The 22,082-nt window shown below is 36.9% G+C and overlaps 1 protein-coding gene across 1 annotated transcript in view; it reads right to left on the bottom strand.

Annotated features, from left to right (window-relative positions):
- Positions 1-571: 571 nt before the first annotated feature.
- Positions 572-22,082, bottom strand: part of LOC131029763 (cytochrome b5) — a 98,528-nt gene continuing 77,017 nt past the window's right edge. The window contains exons 2-3 of the mRNA XM_057960412.2: positions 1,207-1,273; positions 572-1,082 (exon numbers count right to left, since the gene is read on the bottom strand). Of these exons, the coding sequence (XP_057816395.1) occupies positions 844-1,082; positions 1,207-1,273 (306 nt within the window). The 3' untranslated portion in view covers positions 572-843. The remainder of the gene's footprint in view (positions 1,083-1,206; positions 1,274-22,082) is intronic.

A 22,082-nucleotide genomic window follows, 5' to 3' on the forward strand; every position in this document is an offset into this window, starting at 1 on the left:
ACTAAGCTCAAACCTCAAACATTGATATACAAAAACCTGAAACTGAACCAAATTCCCAATTCCCAGTAAATTTGATTTCATAAATGAGATAGATACCCCTTCAAGGATGCTATTTGCTATTATGTAGAGGGGTCTCGAAATAAATACCGACAAAATACATCTTGGAGCTCCTTCATAAGACCCCAGCCTAAACCCCATACTGACAAAACTGCAGCTTCTATCCATCCATACATTTGAAGTGCTCACATGGGCATACTTCAACAATTGAGAAAGTATATAAAAATTATTAATAGATTTTATGTTTCAATAAGAGCTGTGCAACTTGGCAGAAGATGGCTAACTATTAGGAAAAAAAATTGAATTAAAAAGCAAATGGCATACAGGAGTTTGCTTACACTTCATACAGTTGAAATTTGCATATCAATGGGAGTTGCGAGATTTAGATCTTTAGTCCCTGTACTACATTGGCATTATAAGATAACTAGAACGACTTCAGTTTTTACTCTCTGCAATTACTCGCATGCCTTGTTGCACACTGTATTTTAAATAGAGTCCATACAGTAACCCAAAGGGAGGAAATATAATCTTGCATTAGTTATTTTCAGCAAAGGTGGCATTTTGGGAAACAACTGCCATATGTATTTTGGCTTATGTAGAAGTAAAATAAGCAATTCAATAACAGACCCCATTTTCACCTGAATACTATTGATTTATTTCAAACGCATCGTGTTGTTCCGAAAAATCTTGCTCCTTGGCAAAGCCTCCAAGAAAGGAAACATATTTCGCAATGATTAACCTAGAATTATAAATGATTAATGCCTGATAGTGCTATGCAGTTAAATTTCATCTTTTCTTAATATAAAAGCAAACTAGTACAGCAACTCCCACAATGGCCACCGGAATTACAAAATGCAAAATTTTGGTTGCAGTGTCAGAGGGCTTTGGAGAATGGCCAGGGACTGGCTTAGACGTTAGCTTTGGGAACGACGAGGTATCAATCTCTCCAACATAATATTTTTCCATTATTTCCCTTGCATCTGTACTATGTCCAGCATCCTCAAAATCCTCTGTCGCATCTTTACCTGTCCAAATTAAACAAACCAAAAACACCACAAGTAGCATGATTATGAATGAATGGTCTCAAATAAACTAGGCACCCAATTTGCATCAGAAAAAGAGAATCAGAAAAGTCAAAAGATACAACACCAGTTGCTAACAGCAGGACATCGTCTCCACCAGGATGCTCTTCCAAGTAACTTGTCACATCATATACCTATTTAAATGTTATATTGATCAGGGCTTATCAAATAAAAGGTGACCTAAATCCTATTTACTATCTAAATATAAAGACAAAAAAAGTATTAACATGGTATCATGCGTTTAGCTTTATTCTATATCTCGTGTATCGAGGTTGTGCTTCAATGCCATCACTATTAAATTCGCAGCCATATAGAACACCAGTCCAAGCACAGATATATTTGACACAGGATCACATTATCTGCAATATTTTCCTTAACATCTTTAAACATATAAATTAGATACCTTGGGAAAAAAATTACTGTGACATTTCTCGACTATACCCAGCCATAAACCAAATGTGCTAGATTTCATGTTCAAAATAATCCAATAACAGGACAAGGAATCATTTTTGATAATGAAGACAATTTTTCAATCCTAAGCAAACGATACCGTTAGTGAAAACTTTAAAAAAAGGGCATTGTCAGCCCCACAGGTACCAACTCCAAGTGGCTAATAAGTCACTGACTAGGTTTATCAGGCATAATTGATGGTTTGTCAGCTTACAAGTGCATTGCGGTGTTCCCCTACATCTTAGGGATGTTTTCTGCCTTATTTTGGCCCTGTATTTTGTAAACGACCTTTGTTGGTCCTTTTTTTCTGGGTTGTTCTTTGGTGCCTTCTATTCTGCGCTGCTTTTTGAAGTGCTTAAGACCATGAAATTGGACCCAAAAAAATTCATATGAACATCCCAAACAATGTTTTGAGATAGATTTTTTGACCATGTTGCAAGGCAGATTTATTATATAAACTGAAATCAGCCAAAGCAAGATGACGACTACATTCCAAACCACAAGCATATATCAATAGACCTCAATCCTACGGGTATGAGTTTCAAGCAGCAAGCTTAAAATAAAGGAATTATCTGTTAGACCTGATCATTCTTTCAGGCAGATTTTCATTTGTCATTCATGGGTAGCTAGGTATTCACAAAAATTGACATTATTGAGTATGATGATCGAGGAATCTTTATTCATATTGTTGCACAGAAGGAGCAATCTATGCTTCAATTCTTTGGAAGTGGAAGCTGGAGAGAATTCTTCATTCTTTAAATTTTTTTAGTGAAGTCCTTAACAGTTAAGACTGCAGAATGTCAACCAACGCTACTGAGTTGCCTTTATAACTATGTCACATAATAATGGTAAAGGGGGTGGTATGTTTCATGGGTAACATGAATTATTCTTGCTAGAGATTTTTATTAATCACAGATAAGAACAAGGCCAATTCAAGAGAGAATTTATTTCAAGAACATTTTGCAAGTTACAGGCAGTTTAATATGATTCTTATTAACATTCAACAATGGCTTTTCCAATTCCAAATCCGTGAACAATTGCTACAGCCAGGATCCGTAATAACTTCAAGTGACTAATTCATTACAAGTGTTGAACATAAGCATACCAATTATCGCTCAAAATATCATGCCATAAACCTTGACATGTGCTCATGATGATCAAAAGTAGAGAAGGTGTTGTGACGTATTCACACATCGCCCCATTGCAAATGGGGACCCCTACTTTTTTGCTTTCTGGGGTTTGTTTCTAGGTCTTCTAGGGTTTTGTCTATTAGCCTTTGCATGTTGAGTGTTGCCAGAGGGACTACTAAGAGAGCAGGCTCTGTTTTAGCTAAAGGTGAGTCAATGGATGCTCCGGGTTAGGGTCATCTTTGAAAGTCTTCCTTAGGACAAAGTTTTGCTCTTGTTGCTAATTGTGTCTTGTTTGAGTTCGAGAAGGTCAATGAAGCTTGGTAAGTGAATATCATCTTTGAAGGTCTGAGTTAGGTCAAATTGGTGAGTGATGAAGTTTGGAATGTCATCCTGATCTTCAAATGTCCTGAAATTTGGCGAAGTCTGGAATGTCATTCTGATCCTGAAATTTGACTGTCTAGAAATTTGAACAATCCTCCAAAAACTAGATTTTGCATTATAACTCCTGGAGGTCCGAAACCACTCTCAAACATCTTGACAGTATATATGGAATATAACACTTATACTTAAATGTTAGATTCCATATATGAATCCTGACGGAGAGACCAAAATGTCAAACTTCGCTCCTGACCATTCCAAAGGGTCCAAAGCGAATTTCAATTTCGCTCCTGACCCTTCCAAAGGGTCAAGAGCGAAATTCTTGCAAACACCTATTTTTCCCTTGGAGAAGGTCAAATCCTTGGTTTTTATGGCGTGGATGGAAGTGAGATGATGTGTCCTTGCCTTTTGAGGTGGTTTGGAGTTGAAGGAATGAAGAGTCAAGCCTAGAACAAGAATTTCGCTCCTGACCCTTCCAAAGGGTCCAGAGCAAAATTCCCAAAATCTCCCTTTTCCTTCCATTTTGTGTCAAGCCAAGTGTGGATCAAGGTGGATTGAACTTGGAGAGACCCTTAGACATGCATTTGAATGGCTTGTGGCCACCAATGATCAAGATTTTGAGCTAGAACAAAGATTTCGCTCCTGACCCTTCCAAAGGGTCCAGAGCGAAATCCTTAAAAACTCTATTTTGCTCCAATTTTGCATCAAACCTAGTGTTGATTGAGATTAAGGGCATCCTTAGGCATGCATTTGAGCAAGCATGGTCACAAAATGAGAAGAATTTGAGCCAAGACTACAAATTTTGCTCCTGACCCTTCCAAAGGGTCCAGAGCGAAATTCTAAATAGATCCTGTCCTTGGCCTAGATCCAAAGTGAAATCCTCTTTTGGTCTTTTTGGGGGTCAAATCAATGATATCTTCAAGAGAAAGCAATTCAAAGGTCAAGAGACGTTCAAGGCAAGGAGATGGTGAAATTTGAGCTAAAATGCAAATTTCGCTCCTGACCCTTCCAAAGGGTCTAGAGCGAAATTTTTATAGGGCCTGTCCCTGGGAAGGATTTTGGGCAAGCTTCATTTTGATGTCTTCTTGTTGATGCTTTAAGGTAGAAAATGCTATGTTGAATGAATTTATTATGTGTCCTTAATCACCTTTTGGTTTGTTTTGCAGGTGGAAGAAGATCAAGACAAGGACGACCTGTTCTAGTCCATCATCATCAAGGACATTCCAAAGGCATAAAGGTGGACTACATGTGTTCTAGGAGTTGCCAGCTACCTCCAAAACCTTCACTTCGCCACACTAAGGAACCACAAGATGACAAAGAAAGGCTTCGCCAGCACTTCAAGGCAAGGTATGCTATCAGAGAAAGAAGAACTTGACAGTAACAAAGTCTCATCAAGCATATAGTGAATCAAGGAATACATCATTCATCAAATTGAGACAGAAAAGAGATCAACCAAGACACAGACGTCAGACAAGGTGGCATCCCAGTCACTTTTCCTCCAGTCGGATTGGTCCACCTCTGCATGTCCAGATTCAATGTACCTGACTCATTGGAGGTGGCACAAACTTCGATGTACCTACCCCCGCTTCCTATTGGTCCTCACTCCTGGAATGCAATTTTCTAATTGGCTAAGGAAGTTTGTTATGACAAACCCTAATTAGGGTTTCTATCTTGTAATCCTAGCCATTGATTCTAAGTCCATTAGAGTCGTCAATTTGTAAAGGGCTCTTTATATAAAGCCCCGACTCCTCATTTGTAAAGGTTAAGAGTTAATAGTCAGAAAATAGGAAATAGTTAGAGAGAATAGTCAGTAATTCGTAGCATTTTAGAGTAGAGTAGAAAGAGAAGGCAAAGATTGTTGCCAAGACATTGTTGCAAAAGACTTGTAAACTTCATTGAAGAAATGGTGAATTCTATGTGTCGATTCAACAATTTGCATGGTCTCTATACTTCTCAAATTTGATTTCATGTTATTAGATGAGTGGAAGAAATGTGTATGATCGATGGTGAAATTTGTATATCCATACTACTAGCAGTTTGTTGATTGCAAACTTGCCTTGTGTAGTCAACTAGAATCATTCAGTTGAAGCTTAACTTCAATTATTGCTTCTTCATTGATATGCATCAACCTGACGGTATCTATGCTTGTAGCGGTAATCTGAACATCATAAAGTCATCCTTAGAAGATCGCACTGACCTTGTGGAGATGATCCTAGCATGTCAAAGCAAGACTTAGTTAGAGTTTCATCAAAGGTCATCCATTGCTCTTACATTCTTAGTGTTAGAAATAGATCCTGTTTCAACGCTTATCCTTTTTTCCTTTTTCAAAATCAAGGGCCAATGAAATTCCACGTTCCAGTAATATCCAAAGCAAATTAGACACTCAGATCATCGAGTGTAAGTCCCCTTGTGATTCCAGCAAAATCACATCATACCGCGAGAAGCTTATCCACACGTAGAGACCCTACATACAAAGAGCCTTGGAGCTACTCCGATTGATCCTTCTATGAGATCTTCAGCATTCGGAGAAGCTTTATTCAAGAGAGGATAAGATACCTTAGTATTTTATTCTATGTTCGCATGTGCATGAAAAACACATCAACAGAAGGGCTGCTCACAAACAATTTGCCGATGCTGCTGATGGTCTGCTCCTGCTGTTGATGTCTGATCAGCGAATCTGAATCCTTGTTCTTTGCGCTGCAAACCCTTCTAACTGGCTGCAATATCAAACAAACTGATATTGTTGCCTTCCAATCACCAAACAAACACCTTCAGCCCTAGCGATAAATCTTTGAACAAATTTATTGCTTCCAGAATGAATTTGAATGTTGTTGCAGACCTGGGGCTACGTCCAGAAGTTCTGGTAACAAGGGTTTCGTCCTACTTAAATACTAAATTGTAGGGAACTCATAAATCAATAAAAGAAGACCATAATGAATGATTTTTTTGGTGAATCGACCCCTTAAATAAGAACTCCATGCTCTCCAAAAAAGCCATCAATTGCCTCTAGAAGACTCCTCATTAGTGACTTAGGCAAATAATATAAGTTGTATTAATTATTAAATGCCCCCCAAGTATGGTCGCCTAGGAAAGATAACGTTATAGCTTAAAAATGGCCCCAACTCGAGTCATAACGAATAATTAAAATATTTATGCACAATACTTAAGCTTTTTAGCCTTATTTTAATTATTCACTCATTCCTTATTAAATTTTGCCTTAGCTCCAAATTGGGGACATTACAATTCTTCCCACCCCAAGCAATCACAAGAACCAAATTTGATTAAGATTAGGAACACCAAGCAATACCTGGATCCCAAAGAAGTCTTGGTGCATCTACTACACATCTCCACTGCTCTAAGCTATTGTAAACATAATAATGCCCAAAGCTATGAAGCACACTGCCATAATCCCATGCATTACTATTCAGCTGCAAATCAATAACATCATGTATAGACCCTTCCTCATGAAGAACATAGGTCATATACTGTTGGCAATTGACACTCATCCGGTAAGGTAAATTGCATTTAGGGTTGTCATTGATGGCAACTCATCTTCAAGTGTTGATATTTCTCATCGGGATTCATTGTCTTATCATTTTGCATTGATTGGGTCAACCGGTATATTCACACTTCACTTTATCCTTGATAATCGGTTAGTCTTGGTACCGGTAACGTGTAATTTGGAACCCGGTTAAGTATAGGACCCGATTAAGATATTTTGGGACCCCGGTAATATCTTTGAAGGAATTTATGGTAGCGTGTGAAGGCCGACATGATCATCGGATAATGTATGATATACTTTGTGATCCAGCAGCCAACATGTTTATTTTTCTTCATTGAGGCCGACATGGTGAAAAGTTAAAAGGGTAAAAGGGTATTTAAGGGAGATCTTTTAGCAATGGATTCAAGGTTATTTTAAGATGCGATTTTTGATGCGAATCATTCAGAGATTGATGGTATGCGATTTGATCAGCGAGTAAAAGCTTTTGTGTGCAGTTTCACATTCGCAATTCCAACCGGTAGCAGAATAGAGTATCAGTAAACCGGTTCACAGGGGAGGTTGACAAAGCATTAACCAGAACTTATCCAGCATGGTCAGATGCAATCTATAATTTCATTTTTTTTTGTAATCATTCTATAATGTTGTGTAAGTCAGTGAGACTTTTGTTTGAGCAATGAGCTTTAGGCGATGAGTTTGATTGCATGTGCAATCCCCTCCGTGTAATATTTGTATACCTTGATCAAGTATATAGATATTGTGGGTATCAGCCCCACCGTAGTTTTTCCCTTTACAGGATTTTCCACATATAAATACTGGTGTTATGGTTGTGCTTCTTTATGTGTTATTTGGCTTATGCACTTTAATTATATTTACTGTTAACCGGTTCATATGCAATAAGTTCAGAAATCTAATTACTGGTAGAACACTAATTCACCCCCCCTCTTAGTGTTCTTGGATTCCAACATATATGACCCCACATAAGTGTCCATATAGTCAGATGAATCTGGAACAGTAATGTTGTCATGCATACTGATTACACCAAAGGCTGAAGTTATGATATTGCTGCTAGCACCATGTATCAAGGCTGCCAAGTCATGAGTGTAAGGAGATATGTTGCTGCTGTCATAGATGGGATAATCTGATTTATCCCCATGTCTCCCATTGGTATTTTCATTATCAAGGTAAGCTTGCATACATTTGGCTGCCACAAGCTGTGACTTAACACTTTTGGCAGCTCTCAACACAACTTGCTAACCTTCGAGAGTAAACTCAAGTTCCATTGTGTTGAAATCTTGGATGTCTTCCAAGAGACTTCAACCATGGTACTCCCAAAACTAGTTTGGTGCCATCAATTCCAACAACATAGTATTTATCTTCAAAAGTATAATTATCTAATTGAATGCTCAACCTTGGTATTCTTGTGCAACTGATTTTGGATCCATCTGTAAACATGATGCTAAATCCGGAAAAGTCTTCTACTTGTAGTCCTTCCCTAACTACAAAGTACTCATCAATAAAGTTATGTTTAGCACCACCGTCCACCATACACATAACTTTTTGTCCTTTGACAATCCCATTTAATATGAAAAGATGATCTCTAGATCCATCAGATAGGGAAGCAAAAGTACCATGTGTTCGTCATCATGCTCATTATCCTCATCGCTGTCCACATCAGATATCACCTCAATAAGATGAGCCTTGCCCTTACCAAGACATCTATGTCCCGGTTCCCAAGGTTCTTTGCAAGAAAAACAAAGGTTCTTTCTTCTTAACTCATTTATTGACTCTTTCTACCTTAGGAGATGTGTTCTTGGGCTGAATGGGAGCCTTCTCATCTAATTCATCATCCGATTTCTTATTCCTAAAGTTCTTTTGGTGTGGCTGAAAAGGAGGTGTGACCTCAAGGTCAAGAGCTAACCCAATGGCATCATACAAGGTACTAGGCTTATGTGCTTTGACCAACCCCCTTAGATTGTCACTCAAACCTTCAACAAACAACATAGTCACTCGCCTCGAAAACATATCAGAAACCATAACTGAAATTTTCTGGAACTCATTGATATATGCTTCCACGTGTCCAACCTGCTTGAGTTGAGCCAAGTCTCTATAGTAGACCTCTACATCTTTCCTGTCAAAGCGAGCAATCAGCTTATTGACAAATTCCTCATGGGAATGGATTAAAGCATGATCCTGGGACAATAACCCATGCTGCCACCAATCATATGCTACATCCTCCAGATGCATCGTAGCAAGCTAGATAGCCTTCTCTTCCTCCATAGGTTTCAGTGATAGGAATTTATCAAGTTTGTGCACCCATGATCTGGCACTTACTTTCCCGCTTCCATCAAAAACGGGCAATGACACCTTATTCAATGCATCCTTAAATTCCTTAGGCTAAGTGCCTTGCCTGGTTTGCCCTCTAGACCTCCTTTCTTGCCTCTCCAGGCGAAACCTGGATTTATCCCTTCACTAGTTCATGAATTGATTTAGGTTCATTAACTGCCTTACATCAGCCGGAAGCATTCTATACTCGTCATATGCTACCATAACATCATTAGTAATTTGAGTCTCTTCTTCCTCTACCTCTGGGACTGCTTCTTCTTCAACTAGCCTTGGAAAGAACACAGGGCTTAGAGGTCAATCGGATCTGGTGTTTGCTGTCCTAACAGCGTTAAAAGCTGTCCTTTCTTGATGATAATTCCCAGCCTCACTTCTAACTCCATCTTGACTTTGTGCCTGCGGTTGTTGGATCCTTAAATTTCCAAGTGCAGCTAGAAGTTGTTGTTGAGACTGCATAAATGTTTGCATTATCTGTTGTTGTTGTTGTGCCATCTGTCCCATAATATCCTGAAGGCTCGATCGACCATTTCCACCATCATTTCTCGATTCAGCCATGTTACCAGAATCAAACAAGAGATTCTCTTCTTCCAACCGCTACTCGGACCTACTCTTGGTGAAATATCTATGTGACCCAGACCCTCTCGAGTGCATAGAAACGTTTCAAACTAACATGCAATTGATTAGAAGCAACATGCGACCATAAATTCTGACATGCAACTGATTAGAAGCAACATGCAATCATAAATTCTAACATGCAACCAAAATCCACTAACTAGGATTGCTTGGAAATAACATGCAATGGTAACCCTCTTCATAAATTGCTCCTGAACTGACATGCAATCATCTGGGTATTCACCAAATTGCCATGCAATAACATCCAACACACATGCAACTGCAAAATTTGACATGCACTGCTGAAACCCTAACAAGCTGGCAAGATCACCAGATCTGATACCACTAAAATATTCTTGCTAGCGATTTTTACTAATCACAGATAAAAACAAGGCCAATTCAAGAGATAATTTATTTCAAGAACATTTTGCAAGTTACAGGCATTTTAATATGATTCTTATTAACATTCAACAATGGCTTTTCCAATTCCAAATCCATCAATAATTGCTAAAGTCAGGATCAGTAATAACTTCGAGTGACATTCATTACAAGTGTTGAACATAAGCATACCATTATCGCTCAAAATATCATGCCATAAACCTTGACATGTGCTCATGATGATCAAAAGCAGAGAAGGGCTGCTCACAAACGATTTGCCGATGCTGCTGATGATCTGCTCCTGCTGTTGATGTCTGATAAGCGAATCTGAATCCTTGTTCTGAGCACTGCAAACCCTTCTAACTGGCTGCAATTTCAAACAAACTGATATTGTTGCCTTCCAATCACCAAATAAACACCTTCAGCCCTAGCGATAAAGCTTTGAACAGATATTTATTGCTTCCAGAATGAATTTGAATGCTGTTGCAGACCTGGGGCTACATCCAGAACTGCTGGTAACAGGGGTTTCGTCCTGCTTGAGTACTAAATTGCAGAGAACTCATAAATCGATAAAAGAAGACTATAATGAATGATGTTTTTGGTGAATCGACCCATTAAATAAGAACTCCATGCTCTCCAAAAAAGCCATCGATTGCCTCTAGAAGACTCCTCATTAGTGACTTAGGCAAATTATATAAGTTGTATTAATTATTAAATGACCCCCAAGTATGGTCGCCTAGGAGAGATAACGTTATAACTTAAAAATGGCCCCAACTTGAGTCATAACGAATAATTAAAATATTTATGCACAATACTTAAGTTTTTTGGCCTTATTTTAATTATTCGCACATTCCTTATTAAATTTTTCCTTTGCTCCAAATTGGGGACATCACATAACAGTGGATGCAAGAATATATGGTTAATAAAGGTGTGGACACTTGATTTTTTTATTTTTTTCTCAGAAAATAACCCTAATCTCAGCTCCAAATATGTAAATTCAATAAAATGTTAATGAGGAATCTTCCCTTCGCCTCCTTGTATGATTGAGATTTAATATTGTAAACAACACACAAAATAAATTCTTGAGATATTGACTTTCCATTCAAGCAGAAAATTTACCAGATGAGTGTAGCTGAAAAGATCCTCAGAAGTTATAATTTTAAAATACCCATTACCTGGGCTTTAGAAGATTGACATAAAAAAGTTGTTTTACATGGTCAAATTACAAATTGTAAACTGGAAGTACTTGGCAGGTTCTACCTTTATAGCGTTCTTTGTGTTTCCAAAGGCATGGACAGTTAACCTGTTAGATAATTTCAATTTGCAATTTTGTGATCTATAAATTCTCTGCAAGAAAACAAGCTTGTTGAAATTAAAGACAACATTTCAACCCATGCTTCAACTAATTGAATTTTTTGAAATGGCAGCGGTCTTAGGGTGTGTTAGAGCAGTGGAAATGTGCAAGAATTTGTATATTACTTGCATAACCATGGACAACATAAAGAGAAGGAAATAAACCAATATCGCAGAATTTATCCTAGAAACCTCAAGGTGGTAAAAACCAGCTAGACATGACAATCGCATATCTTAGTTTTCTTCTTTGATCAAGGAGGTCAATGCAAAGAGTCTAAGAGCCTAAACACAAAATCTTTGTTTTCTTCTATCTATTATGCTGCTATGGAAAGATTTACAAGAGGCCTAGAGTAGTTCCAACTAAGAACAGCTCGTTAATCTGACATACATCACCAAATGACTCCTCTATACTTGTTCTCTCTTGCTCATTCATTCATTGCTCAATTAAGACTTAAATCATATTTAAAATGTTAGAAAGCATAGTTTAAAAACTTTGCAATTACTCACCAACTCACAAGAATTTGCAAGTGAAAGGCCTTAGGGGAGTTCCAATCTAGCTTATATATCTTAAGATTAATCTATATAAAGTATGCCGAGAGATATCTTCTTTGAGCCATCTATTTTTTTGTTGTTATTTAATTTCAGTGGAATAAAAAAAATAGATGCCTCATTATTGGTGAATATTCACCAAGTTTTCCCAATATTTTTTCTGAGTACTCTCCAAATATTCTTCACCTAGCAATAAAACATTTGTTTCAGTTTTTTCTTTACTTCTACGAAAAAAAAAAATTCCATTTTGGATTTGAAAATATTTCAAAAAGTTTCCTAGCTGTACAAGAATTAAATTCAATTTGTTATGCTTTTTAACACTATTTGATAGTTATTCAAGTTTATCGTGTGAATTCATGTATTTTCCTAATATGCTGATTTTTCGAGTTCCAAGTCTTAGTCAAATTTTTGGCCAGCCAATTTTTTTCTAACTCTCTAGTTTTAAACTATTGCTGGAATCATCCTATCACATACCAAAGGACTCCCAAGAGTCTCAAGACTACAAGAGAGGTATTCAACTTGTGCAACCTATAATGACAAAACAACTGCTTTAAGCCTTCAATAATAACCAACGGAACAAAAAACATCATTTTACATAGGTTTTGGAAATGAAACTGTTGCTTCACTAAGCAGACTAACAGTTTCTAAATTACTACATGACATTGTGATAATTATCAAACTGCCCCTTTACTGTTCAAAGTCTTGCAACTTGTGGAGGCCATAACTTTTTATATTGTCTTGAAATCAAAATTTGTTTGGCTTGAAGTGCATAAATTTTCAAGGGGAATTCATTCAAGTAATAAAAAATGGGCTTTCAATAAAACAGAATGTATTTTTCACCTACTATTTGACTTCCTGAACACTGCACCCCAGAACAATAATCCACATTTTTTGTAATTTTCCAAACTCAGAACAACCTTGGGAATAGGTCAGCTCCTGTATTTTGGCATTCTACTGCTACTATTAACTTGCTGTAGAAAGGGGTAGAAATTTATTCTAGAACTAGGGATAATGAGTGATGTGCCAAGATAGACAATCAGTAATCCTCTCAATAGAATTGTAAATGGTGAACTTTGCATACCTACACCAATTCCCATTTAGTTTTTGACTTATTTGATGGAATGTCTTAATATTGCATATGGACGAATTGCACACTCTTGTACAAATTTGGCTCATTGCCCAATCCTTCACCTATCCCCATTTACACACTTCCACCCATTTGACCTTACACATATTCCCATAAATTCTTGCCATTATCAATCATTTATTGCTCCTATCATTGCACCTATTCCCATACGCTCATTTCCCACCTTGAGATTAACACCTCCTTGTAGTAGGTCAATCTTGCAGCATGCAAGTTTGCTGTAACACCATGCAGAATTGACCCCTGAAGTTCGAAAATTCAAATGTTTCCAACTCCCACCTATTTCACTAGCTGTTGTGAACCGACTTGGTACATGTGCATGCAATTTACGGCTATGTCTTGGTATTTAAAGGCATTCAATGTGCAATTAATTAATGAGTTGGAATTTGAAAATCCTATGCATTGAAAAGGAGAATCATTAGAGGAACAACCTGTTTCAGAGCACTAAAAGGAAACTTATATTCTTGAATTCATCTAGGACTAATGCATGCCTGAGATTGTTTGCTTCAATCTTTTTCCACAATTGTAAAGCTGATCTTATCAAGGGGGTTGAGCTAGGAGAACAAGACACTTACAACCCAGCAACCTTCCCAAGGTATTTTTCAGTGCCAACAATCATTATGCTTCGATGGATATTAGAGTTGCAAGCGACATCAGTTCCAGTAGTCTACTATTAGCCAATTCAATCCCACAAGTTTCAGATTGTTTTCGTGTTATAGGGCACTCTACAAATAGAGGGATAAATCTTGCACAATGCAGATTTGACCCACGGAGAGTTTGGCAGTTTTACTAAAAGCATCTATTTTATGGTGCCGAAGCAATCAGATTTTTCATTGCATTAGTCTTATTTCTTCATCATAGGTCCCTAAGCTAAGTGCCTAATTTCCAAAAATAGCACTTCAATTTATACATTTATCATTTCCAGTTAGTAATTAATTACTCTACTTAGAGGAAACATATTTTTCTTATGTTAATCTAGGCTAATTAAATGAGTGCATACAAATCACAACATATTTTTACATTGTTGGTGAACCCATCCATGCCTACAAACCTAGGGTTTCCACTTAAGGATATACCTTCCCTTCTCTAAGTGTGTTCAGATCTGATATAACTCTGATTCTATCAATTCACTTTCAGATTTCCTAGTGTTTAGATTCATTTTGTTTACATATGCCAGTTATATTTTGATTAGACTTTGTGTATACACAGAAATATACACCTCTTATCATATCCTCCCAACCTTGGATACTCTACCTTTATGGCTCCTAGGTCACTTGCCTTGGCTGATATGCATGCATATGTTTCAGATGAGAAAGAGCTGATTTCCTCACTAAAATTGGCCTACCTTTCCACAGCAGAAACAGAATGGAGGATTTCAAAAATTCTAAGTGTTCCAGCAATCTAATTATGTCACACATGAATTTTGATTGGTGGCATGCCCTAGGTTAAGTGTTGTGTTTGTTTTAAAGTGAAATTTGTGAAATTTTAACTTGGAATGGTTCAAAAAGATGGAAAAATTTATATTTCACAAACAGAAAATCTAAAAGAGGTTTTTGTGTGATTTAGAGTTCTGAAGAAAAGCCCCTCTTCGTATCAGCCCGGCCATCAACATCTGGGAAAATTAAAATTTAATTGAAATTCATTATTTAATAATAAAAAAAATAATAAGATTATTTTAATTCTACAATTTTCCGGACTATTGTAAAATAGCAAGATAGTCAAAGAGTTTAATAAATTTAACTTCAATTTCAACCTAGAGATTCCAAATCATTTTTAAATTACCAAACGAGTTATTGGAAAGAAAGACTCAATGAAACTACATTAAGCTTGATTCCATGCATGAGGATATGTAGGCATGCCATTGGGCACTTCAATCCAATTGATTCAGCTACTCAAACCTATTTAATCTCATGTGTGCAACGAACTCAAACAATATGTCAAGCTGCAAATTAAGTATCTAGCAAGCTAAGTTATATATGAGTCTTGACTAAATTCACAGCTAGGGAATATTGGGGATTGAATTAAATCTACTTGACTTTTCGAAAAGACTACTTATCAGGACCTGGGTCACTTGTCAAATAGAATAGTGCATGGATGGCATACTCACTGAGTCGGTGAGTACTCGCCAAGCTAAATGAATGGTGACTTTAGTGCCATTTACTTAATAGAAAGAATTGCTGACTTTGCTGAATTTTTGGCGAGTACTCGCCAGAAAGTTGGCAAGTCCAACTTAAAAACTTAGCCACATCAAAATAAAAGGGTGTCGAATCAAAAAATATGGCCCCAGAAAGACAAATCGAGGGATCTATTTGCCAAGCAAGCAAAAAACAAACCCTCCAACGCTGCTGCCACCTGAAACACACCATTTCCAGCATGTTTGCATCGAGGAGAGAAGATTGAAAAGGATTTATTGGCAAATTCAGAAGGCAGATTTGAAGCACAGGTCAGTTTTTTTTGTTTTTTTTCTCAAAACATTTTCGCTGCGAAAGCCATATCAAGGTTTGAAAAAAATTATCATAAGCTAAAACTAAGTAGTATTTTTGCATTTAAATTCCAAAAAGTTGGATTCATCACCATTTTCTGATGTTTTTTTCTGATTTTTTTACTATTTTACTATTTTTTGCATACACAACCTTTTTTTTAATCGTAGCCTTTTTTTGAAAAAAATGTTTAGAATCTTTAGATTATGTAAATTTTTGCTGATTTAAACTAATTTTATGCTTATTTTTAGTAATTTATGTATAATTTAGGTTTTTTTTTGTATTAAAAAATTAATATATTGTGCTTTCAATTTGTATGTGTAGGTTAAATACATCACATAATGGCGAATAGAGAAACTTCTCGATCAAGTTCAGCCTTAGGCTCTGCCCCATCGGTGCCACCACTAATTACAGGCACTCAGCCTATTGGAGATAAAGACCCTGCCTGGAAATATGTCTATCAAGGACTAGTACCTAGGTCATTTATTTGCCTTAGATGCACAAACTTATATCACGGAGGCATAAATCGCCTGAAATACCATCTTTTAGGCATTACTCATCATTATGCCAAGCCCTATACCAACACCACCAAAGAGATAGAAAAAGAGTGATAGATTCCCTACTTGCATTGGTAGAAGAGAAAAAATTGCGAAAGGAGAGAACAATGGTAACCATAGTAGCATCCTTGGTGCTCATGGTGCTCAAGTGCAACCAAAATCAAATGAATATATGACATGTCAAGGCATAGTGAGCTCTCTTCATGGTCCGTACATCCAAAGCAAATCCACCACTTCATCTACTTCAAGTAGAGTGCTAGCGAACCTACACACACCACAATTTTTTTGTGCCTAAAAACACACCTAGAGCACAACCATCATTGGAAGCTACAAGATGGAAAAGGGAGGTGCATGAACATGCAGATGTGGCATCTGCTGATTTTTGGTACTTCAAGAACTTTCCATTAAATTTGGCAAGTAGTCCTTATTAGGAGAATTTGGTAACTGCATTGACAATTGCAGGAAAGGCTATAAGGTGCCTTCTCACAAAGACTTGAGTGGGAGGTTAGTTAATTTAAATTAAATGTTAATTTATACTTATAGTAATTTATGTTGAGTTTAAGGCTAAATTTATGTTGAATTTAAACTATTTTTTTGTGTTTATAAATTAAATTTTTTTACTTTCACTTTGTACTTGTAGGTTGCTCGTGAATGCAAATGAAAGGGCCAGGCTAATAGTGGAAGAACAAAAGAAGGAATGGAAAAAATATAGCTGCACTCTTCTTTCAGATGGGTGGACGGATGGGAAAAACTACACCATTATCAATTTTTTTATAGCTTCAATGGTGAGGTTATGTTTTTGAAATTGGTGGATGCCTCCAACAAAGTCAAAAATGCAAAAACATTGTGTCTAATGTTAGAGGAAGCTGTCATAAGGTTGGGCATAGAAAATATGGTGCAAATCATAATTGATAATGCAGCAACATATGTGGCAGCTTGGAGATTGCTCTAGGACAAACATAAGACACTTTTTCGGACACCTTGTGTAGCACATTGCCTTGACCTTCTTTTGAAGGAAATGGGCAAACCTGATTGGGTGACACCGGTTCTAGATGATGCAAGGAGCACATCACAATTTATCTACAATCACCCTTGGGTTCTTAATTTGATGAGTGATCACACCCAAGGGAAAGAGTTGGTAAGATCAGGTGCCACAAGGTTTGCAACGGTTTTCCTAACATTGCAAAATAATTTCGTTGCTTTGAATCAAATGTTTGTGAGTCAATCATGGTTAGACTCATCTTATTCAAAGAAGCCTGAAGCAGAGAGGGTTGCAAGCATAGTCTTTGACAACCTTTTTGCACACAAAGCTACAGAGATCATGAAGGTAACCTCAAAACTTTGGATTTAAATTCAAATTGAATATTTTACTTTTTTAACTAAAGTCTTTCATTATAAACTTGTAAATTTAATCTTTTTGTATTTGTAAATTGTAGGTGTCAGAGACCTTATTTAGAGTTTTCCATTTGGTAGATGGGGATCAAAACCCAATGGGGCATATTTATGAGGCCATGGATAGGACCAAAGAGTCCATTAGAAATTATTAAAAGAGGGACAACCTTAAACTTGATCCCATATGGGAGATTATTGATAGGAGGTGGAACAATCAACTCCACCAACCCATCCATGCAGCAAGATACTTATTCAGCCCCCATTTTTTTTGTTCAAATACCTTCTCAGATCCTTATGGAAAGGTTATGGAGGGCCTCATGATATGCATTCAAAGGATGACACCCCAAGTTGAGATAAGAGACCTCATTGTCCAAGAATTAGAAAGCTACAAGTATGGAAGGGCTAGGCACTTTTCTTCAAATTTAAGGTACTCAGACACCAAATATAAAATTTGGAGTCTTTATTTTACATGCATCTTACAAGTTACAAATTTCAAATTTAGAAATATTGATAATTTGATTATGATATTTTATTTTGTAGAGTCTTGGTGGACAAATTGGGGTGCAAATACCTTGAATCTCCAAAGATTTTTGTAATGTCCCTACTAGTTAGAGATCACTTTCTTGCAAAACGGACTGTTAGAATGCAACAAAATATATATTACTAATCTAATTTGCAATTAAACTTCAATTACTTAATTAAAACTAATCTCCATTCTTAGGTAATAAAAAGGATACGAATGAAGTATTGGGATATGCCCTTAGGCGGTTGTAATGCCCGCCTTCTTGGAATCCATTATGGTTCCAAGCCTTACCAGGAAAATCGATAGATAATTCGATTTTCGTCTTGGATGTAGCATCTTACATCCAAGCCTACCAAGGAAGATCGTCATATATGATCACTTCCTGCCTTGGATTATACATCTTATCATCCAAGTCTAGTAGAGAGGACCGGCAAGATCCGTCTTCTCTTGAGTGAGCTTCCAACACCCAAGCCTTTAACATATATGCATACGAGTACTCAGTATATACCACCTACCAGGGATTATCATAATCTCGAATTAGGCTAAGGGGATTTTCTCCCAATAGCCTCCATCACATAGCCAAATTATTGTTATTCATATAGCATTTTATATTTCATTATCATTTTAATCTATAATTTATGTTTGACTCTACATATTTCTTAATTACTATTATTGCTCCTACAAACATACATATATCCTGCATACACACATATATATATTGGTACATATACATGAGACAATATAATTATAAGACTATAACTCTGTCAAAGAGATTCGTGATCTATCACATATGACAGATCTATTATAAACATATGCGTGTGTGTGTGGCACACGCGTTGTTGGTGCCCAAAAAAGGTTTGCATTATGAAGTAGGGTTTGAAGAAGAGGAGAAGATGAGCATACAAGATTAAAATGGAGCCAAGTAAGTGATTTTTATTCTCTTCTTTTTGTTTTCTTCTATTGAAAATCAAAAAATTCTTCAAAAATAAGGAGAAATGCTGGCAAAAAAATTTCCATTTCCCTTCATAACCTATTTCCTAGTATTTTTAGCTTGTTTTTGAATTCTATTCTTTTCAAATGATTATCATTTTTTTGCTGATTTTTCACAAAACCCTACTGATTTTTTTATTTTTTCATGTTAAAATAGCAATGTCAACTTCAAAGGCAAGGCCATCTAGAAAAAACCCAACATGGAAGTATGTGATACCGTGTAATGTCCCCACTTTGAAATAGAATTTAATAATAAATGATAATAATAAAATTAAAACATTAAAAATTAAATTAAAATATAAAATAACATAATTAAATATGATTAATTAAAAAATTAATTAAGTTAATGAAAAGACAAAAGACATGAAAGGAAAAGTTGTGACTCCCTCAACAATGAGATATAAAAGGGAGAAGAGAACCTCATTTGAGAGGGGGGATAATTTGGAAATGAGAAGTGCAGATCTGATTTAAATAATAAGTGCACATCTGATTATGAAAGGCTGTGTCCCTTTCAGGGTAGAATTAATGAAGAGTTGCACTCTTTCAAATGGTGCTAAGGGTGAAAGGGTATGTCTCTTGCCAAAGGGCATACATGATGAAGAGGTGTGACCTCTCCCTCAAATTGAGAGATATAAAGGTAAGGAATCAAAAGCATCTAGTGACATCACCATTGATCAGATCAGATCAGAATTGTTATCAAGTTACAGGCAGTAACATTTGTGTTATTGGTGGTATGCATGGGGATAGTGCTAACAGTGATAGCCACGTTGGAAGCAAAAACCATGGAAGGAATAGAGCGTACCTAGCATATCCAGGATACACCACCGGCAAGTGAACGGTAAGTGGTTTGCCCTAAACCGTAGGAAATACTTCATGAATAATGTCGTGGAATTCGAATCATACCGCAAGATAAATTAAAGCAGAATAGCCGGTAAATAACAGAGATACATTCTAAATTAATATATCAGAGATGCATTTAGAATCAATGTTGCAGAGATACATTCAGAATTAGCATAATAGAGATGCACTCAGAATTGTAACGACACTCTAGAGACAGAGATACACTCAGGATTATAATATAATAGTGATATATTAGTGATGTTAAATAACAATTACCATAAGATTGTAGAGATACACTTAGAATTAAAATAGAGGGAATAGAGATTGCTTCAGAGGCAATTTACAGAGCTAGGGATCATTGAGGCATTTCAGAGCAGAATTATATTTAAGTCCCTGATAATGTTTACGATGATTGCTCCCTTTAAAGGAGCCATAGAGACCAGAGGGCAAAATTGAATGCCAAGATTCCAAGAGGAATCCAGAGAGAGATTCATAGGGAATCTCTTAGAGACAATATATATATATATATATATATATTGTAGAGGTTAACCATATGCATATGTTAGAGATAGAGAAGCTTGAGCAGGGGTGGGATCTCTGCCAAGCTTTGAGAAAATTAATGATTTCACTCATTAATAGAGATCCCAAATAGAGACCTTAGGAGGACGACATCCTGGGTTGCTCCTAACTGAGAAATATTTCTCAATAGAGGGTTGGGTCAATCCAGGTAAGGTCCAACTGAGTATTGTATCCTTTTTTATAGATAACAAAAAATTAGCTTAACATTATTTGTTAAATATGTAGAATAACGTATAGCATTCTTTCTTGTATAATTTCCCAAACAAATATATATGTTTAATTATCTTTCATATTGTTTGTATACTAACGTTTGTTTGCAGGACTTGAACGCCAAATAATCCAATCCCCAACTAGGAACATTACATACTGGGAAATAAAAAGGGTGTGTTGGAATCACCATTGCCGTTACGCCAAAAGCTCGAGCTATCAACGAACGAGAGAGCGGCCAGAGACAAGGATCCACGGGAGGCGAAAGGAAGCACATGTCGCGAATCTCGAAGGAAGTGTTGACCAAGTCAACAGTCTCCACCTCAGCACCGACTGAGGGTTTCGCACCGATGAAATGAAGGAGGCCTCCTGGGATTCGAATCACCGTTGTCGTTACGCCAAAAGCTCAAGCTGTCAACGAACGGGAGAGCGACCAGAGACAAGGATCCATGGGAGGCGGGAGGAAGCACATGTCGCAAATCCCGAAGGAGATGCTGACCAAATCAACAGTGAGGTCACTTGTACTAAATGCGGTAAATGGATGACAGGGGGAATCAATAGATTAAAATACCACATTACCAAAAATACCTGGACAAAATGTGGACATATGCCCTACATCAACTCCAGAGATGGTTAGAGAGATGAAGGCCCTTCTCACTGGTTTTGAGTTGAGAAAAGAAGAAAGGCAAAAAACAAAGGAAGCACTAGTAGCAGTGATGACTAAGAATGTATCCACTTCTACACCATCGGATCCCCTTGGTGGCCCAAGTCCAAGCATCTGTCAACCACATTCATCTTTTGGTGAGAGTCTTGAGATTTCTTTTTCTACTAATAGTCAGATTCCTCCTTCATCAAGACCAAATTATTTTATTCCATGCAATGTTCCAAGAACAAAACCTTCACTTGAAGGTACTAGATGGAATAAAGAAAAACATCACAAAGCTGGGATGGGAGCAGCAAATTTTTGGCACTACAATAATTTACCTTTCAATGTAGCGAACAGCCCATATTGGGAAGGTTTGGTGAATGCATTGATAGTTGCAAGCAAGGGGTTTAAGACCCCAATAACTAAACACTTGAGTGAGCCATTGCTAGAGGAAGTCGTAAAAAATACACGGCTTATGGTTGATAAACAAAAAAAAAATTGGAGGAGAAAATGATGCAACATTTTATCAGATGGATGGACAAATGGATGGAATAAGACTCTCCTGAACTTCTTAGTGGCTTCTAATGGTGCATTAGTGTTCCTCAAGTCTATAGATGCCTCCAATGAAATAAAAAATGTTGAGACTTTGTGCAATTTATTAGATGGGGTGATCCAGGAGGTTGGCATTGAGAATGTTGTCCAAATTATCATGGACAACACACGTGCATATGTAGCTGCAAGTAGAATGCTTATGGGGAGGCATCCTACAATTTCATGGAGTCCTTGTGCTAAACATTGCTTGGACTTGTTAGAGGGCATTGGGAAGATTGGATGGGTCAAAAGTGTGGTTGAAGATGCTAAAATATTACCAAATTTATCTACCACCATACTTG

This window comes from Cryptomeria japonica, chromosome 9 (assembly GCF_030272615.1).
Source record: "Cryptomeria japonica chromosome 9, Sugi_1.0, whole genome shotgun sequence".
In the NCBI taxonomy this organism is placed as follows: domain Eukaryota; kingdom Viridiplantae; phylum Streptophyta; class Pinopsida; order Cupressales; family Cupressaceae; genus Cryptomeria; species Cryptomeria japonica.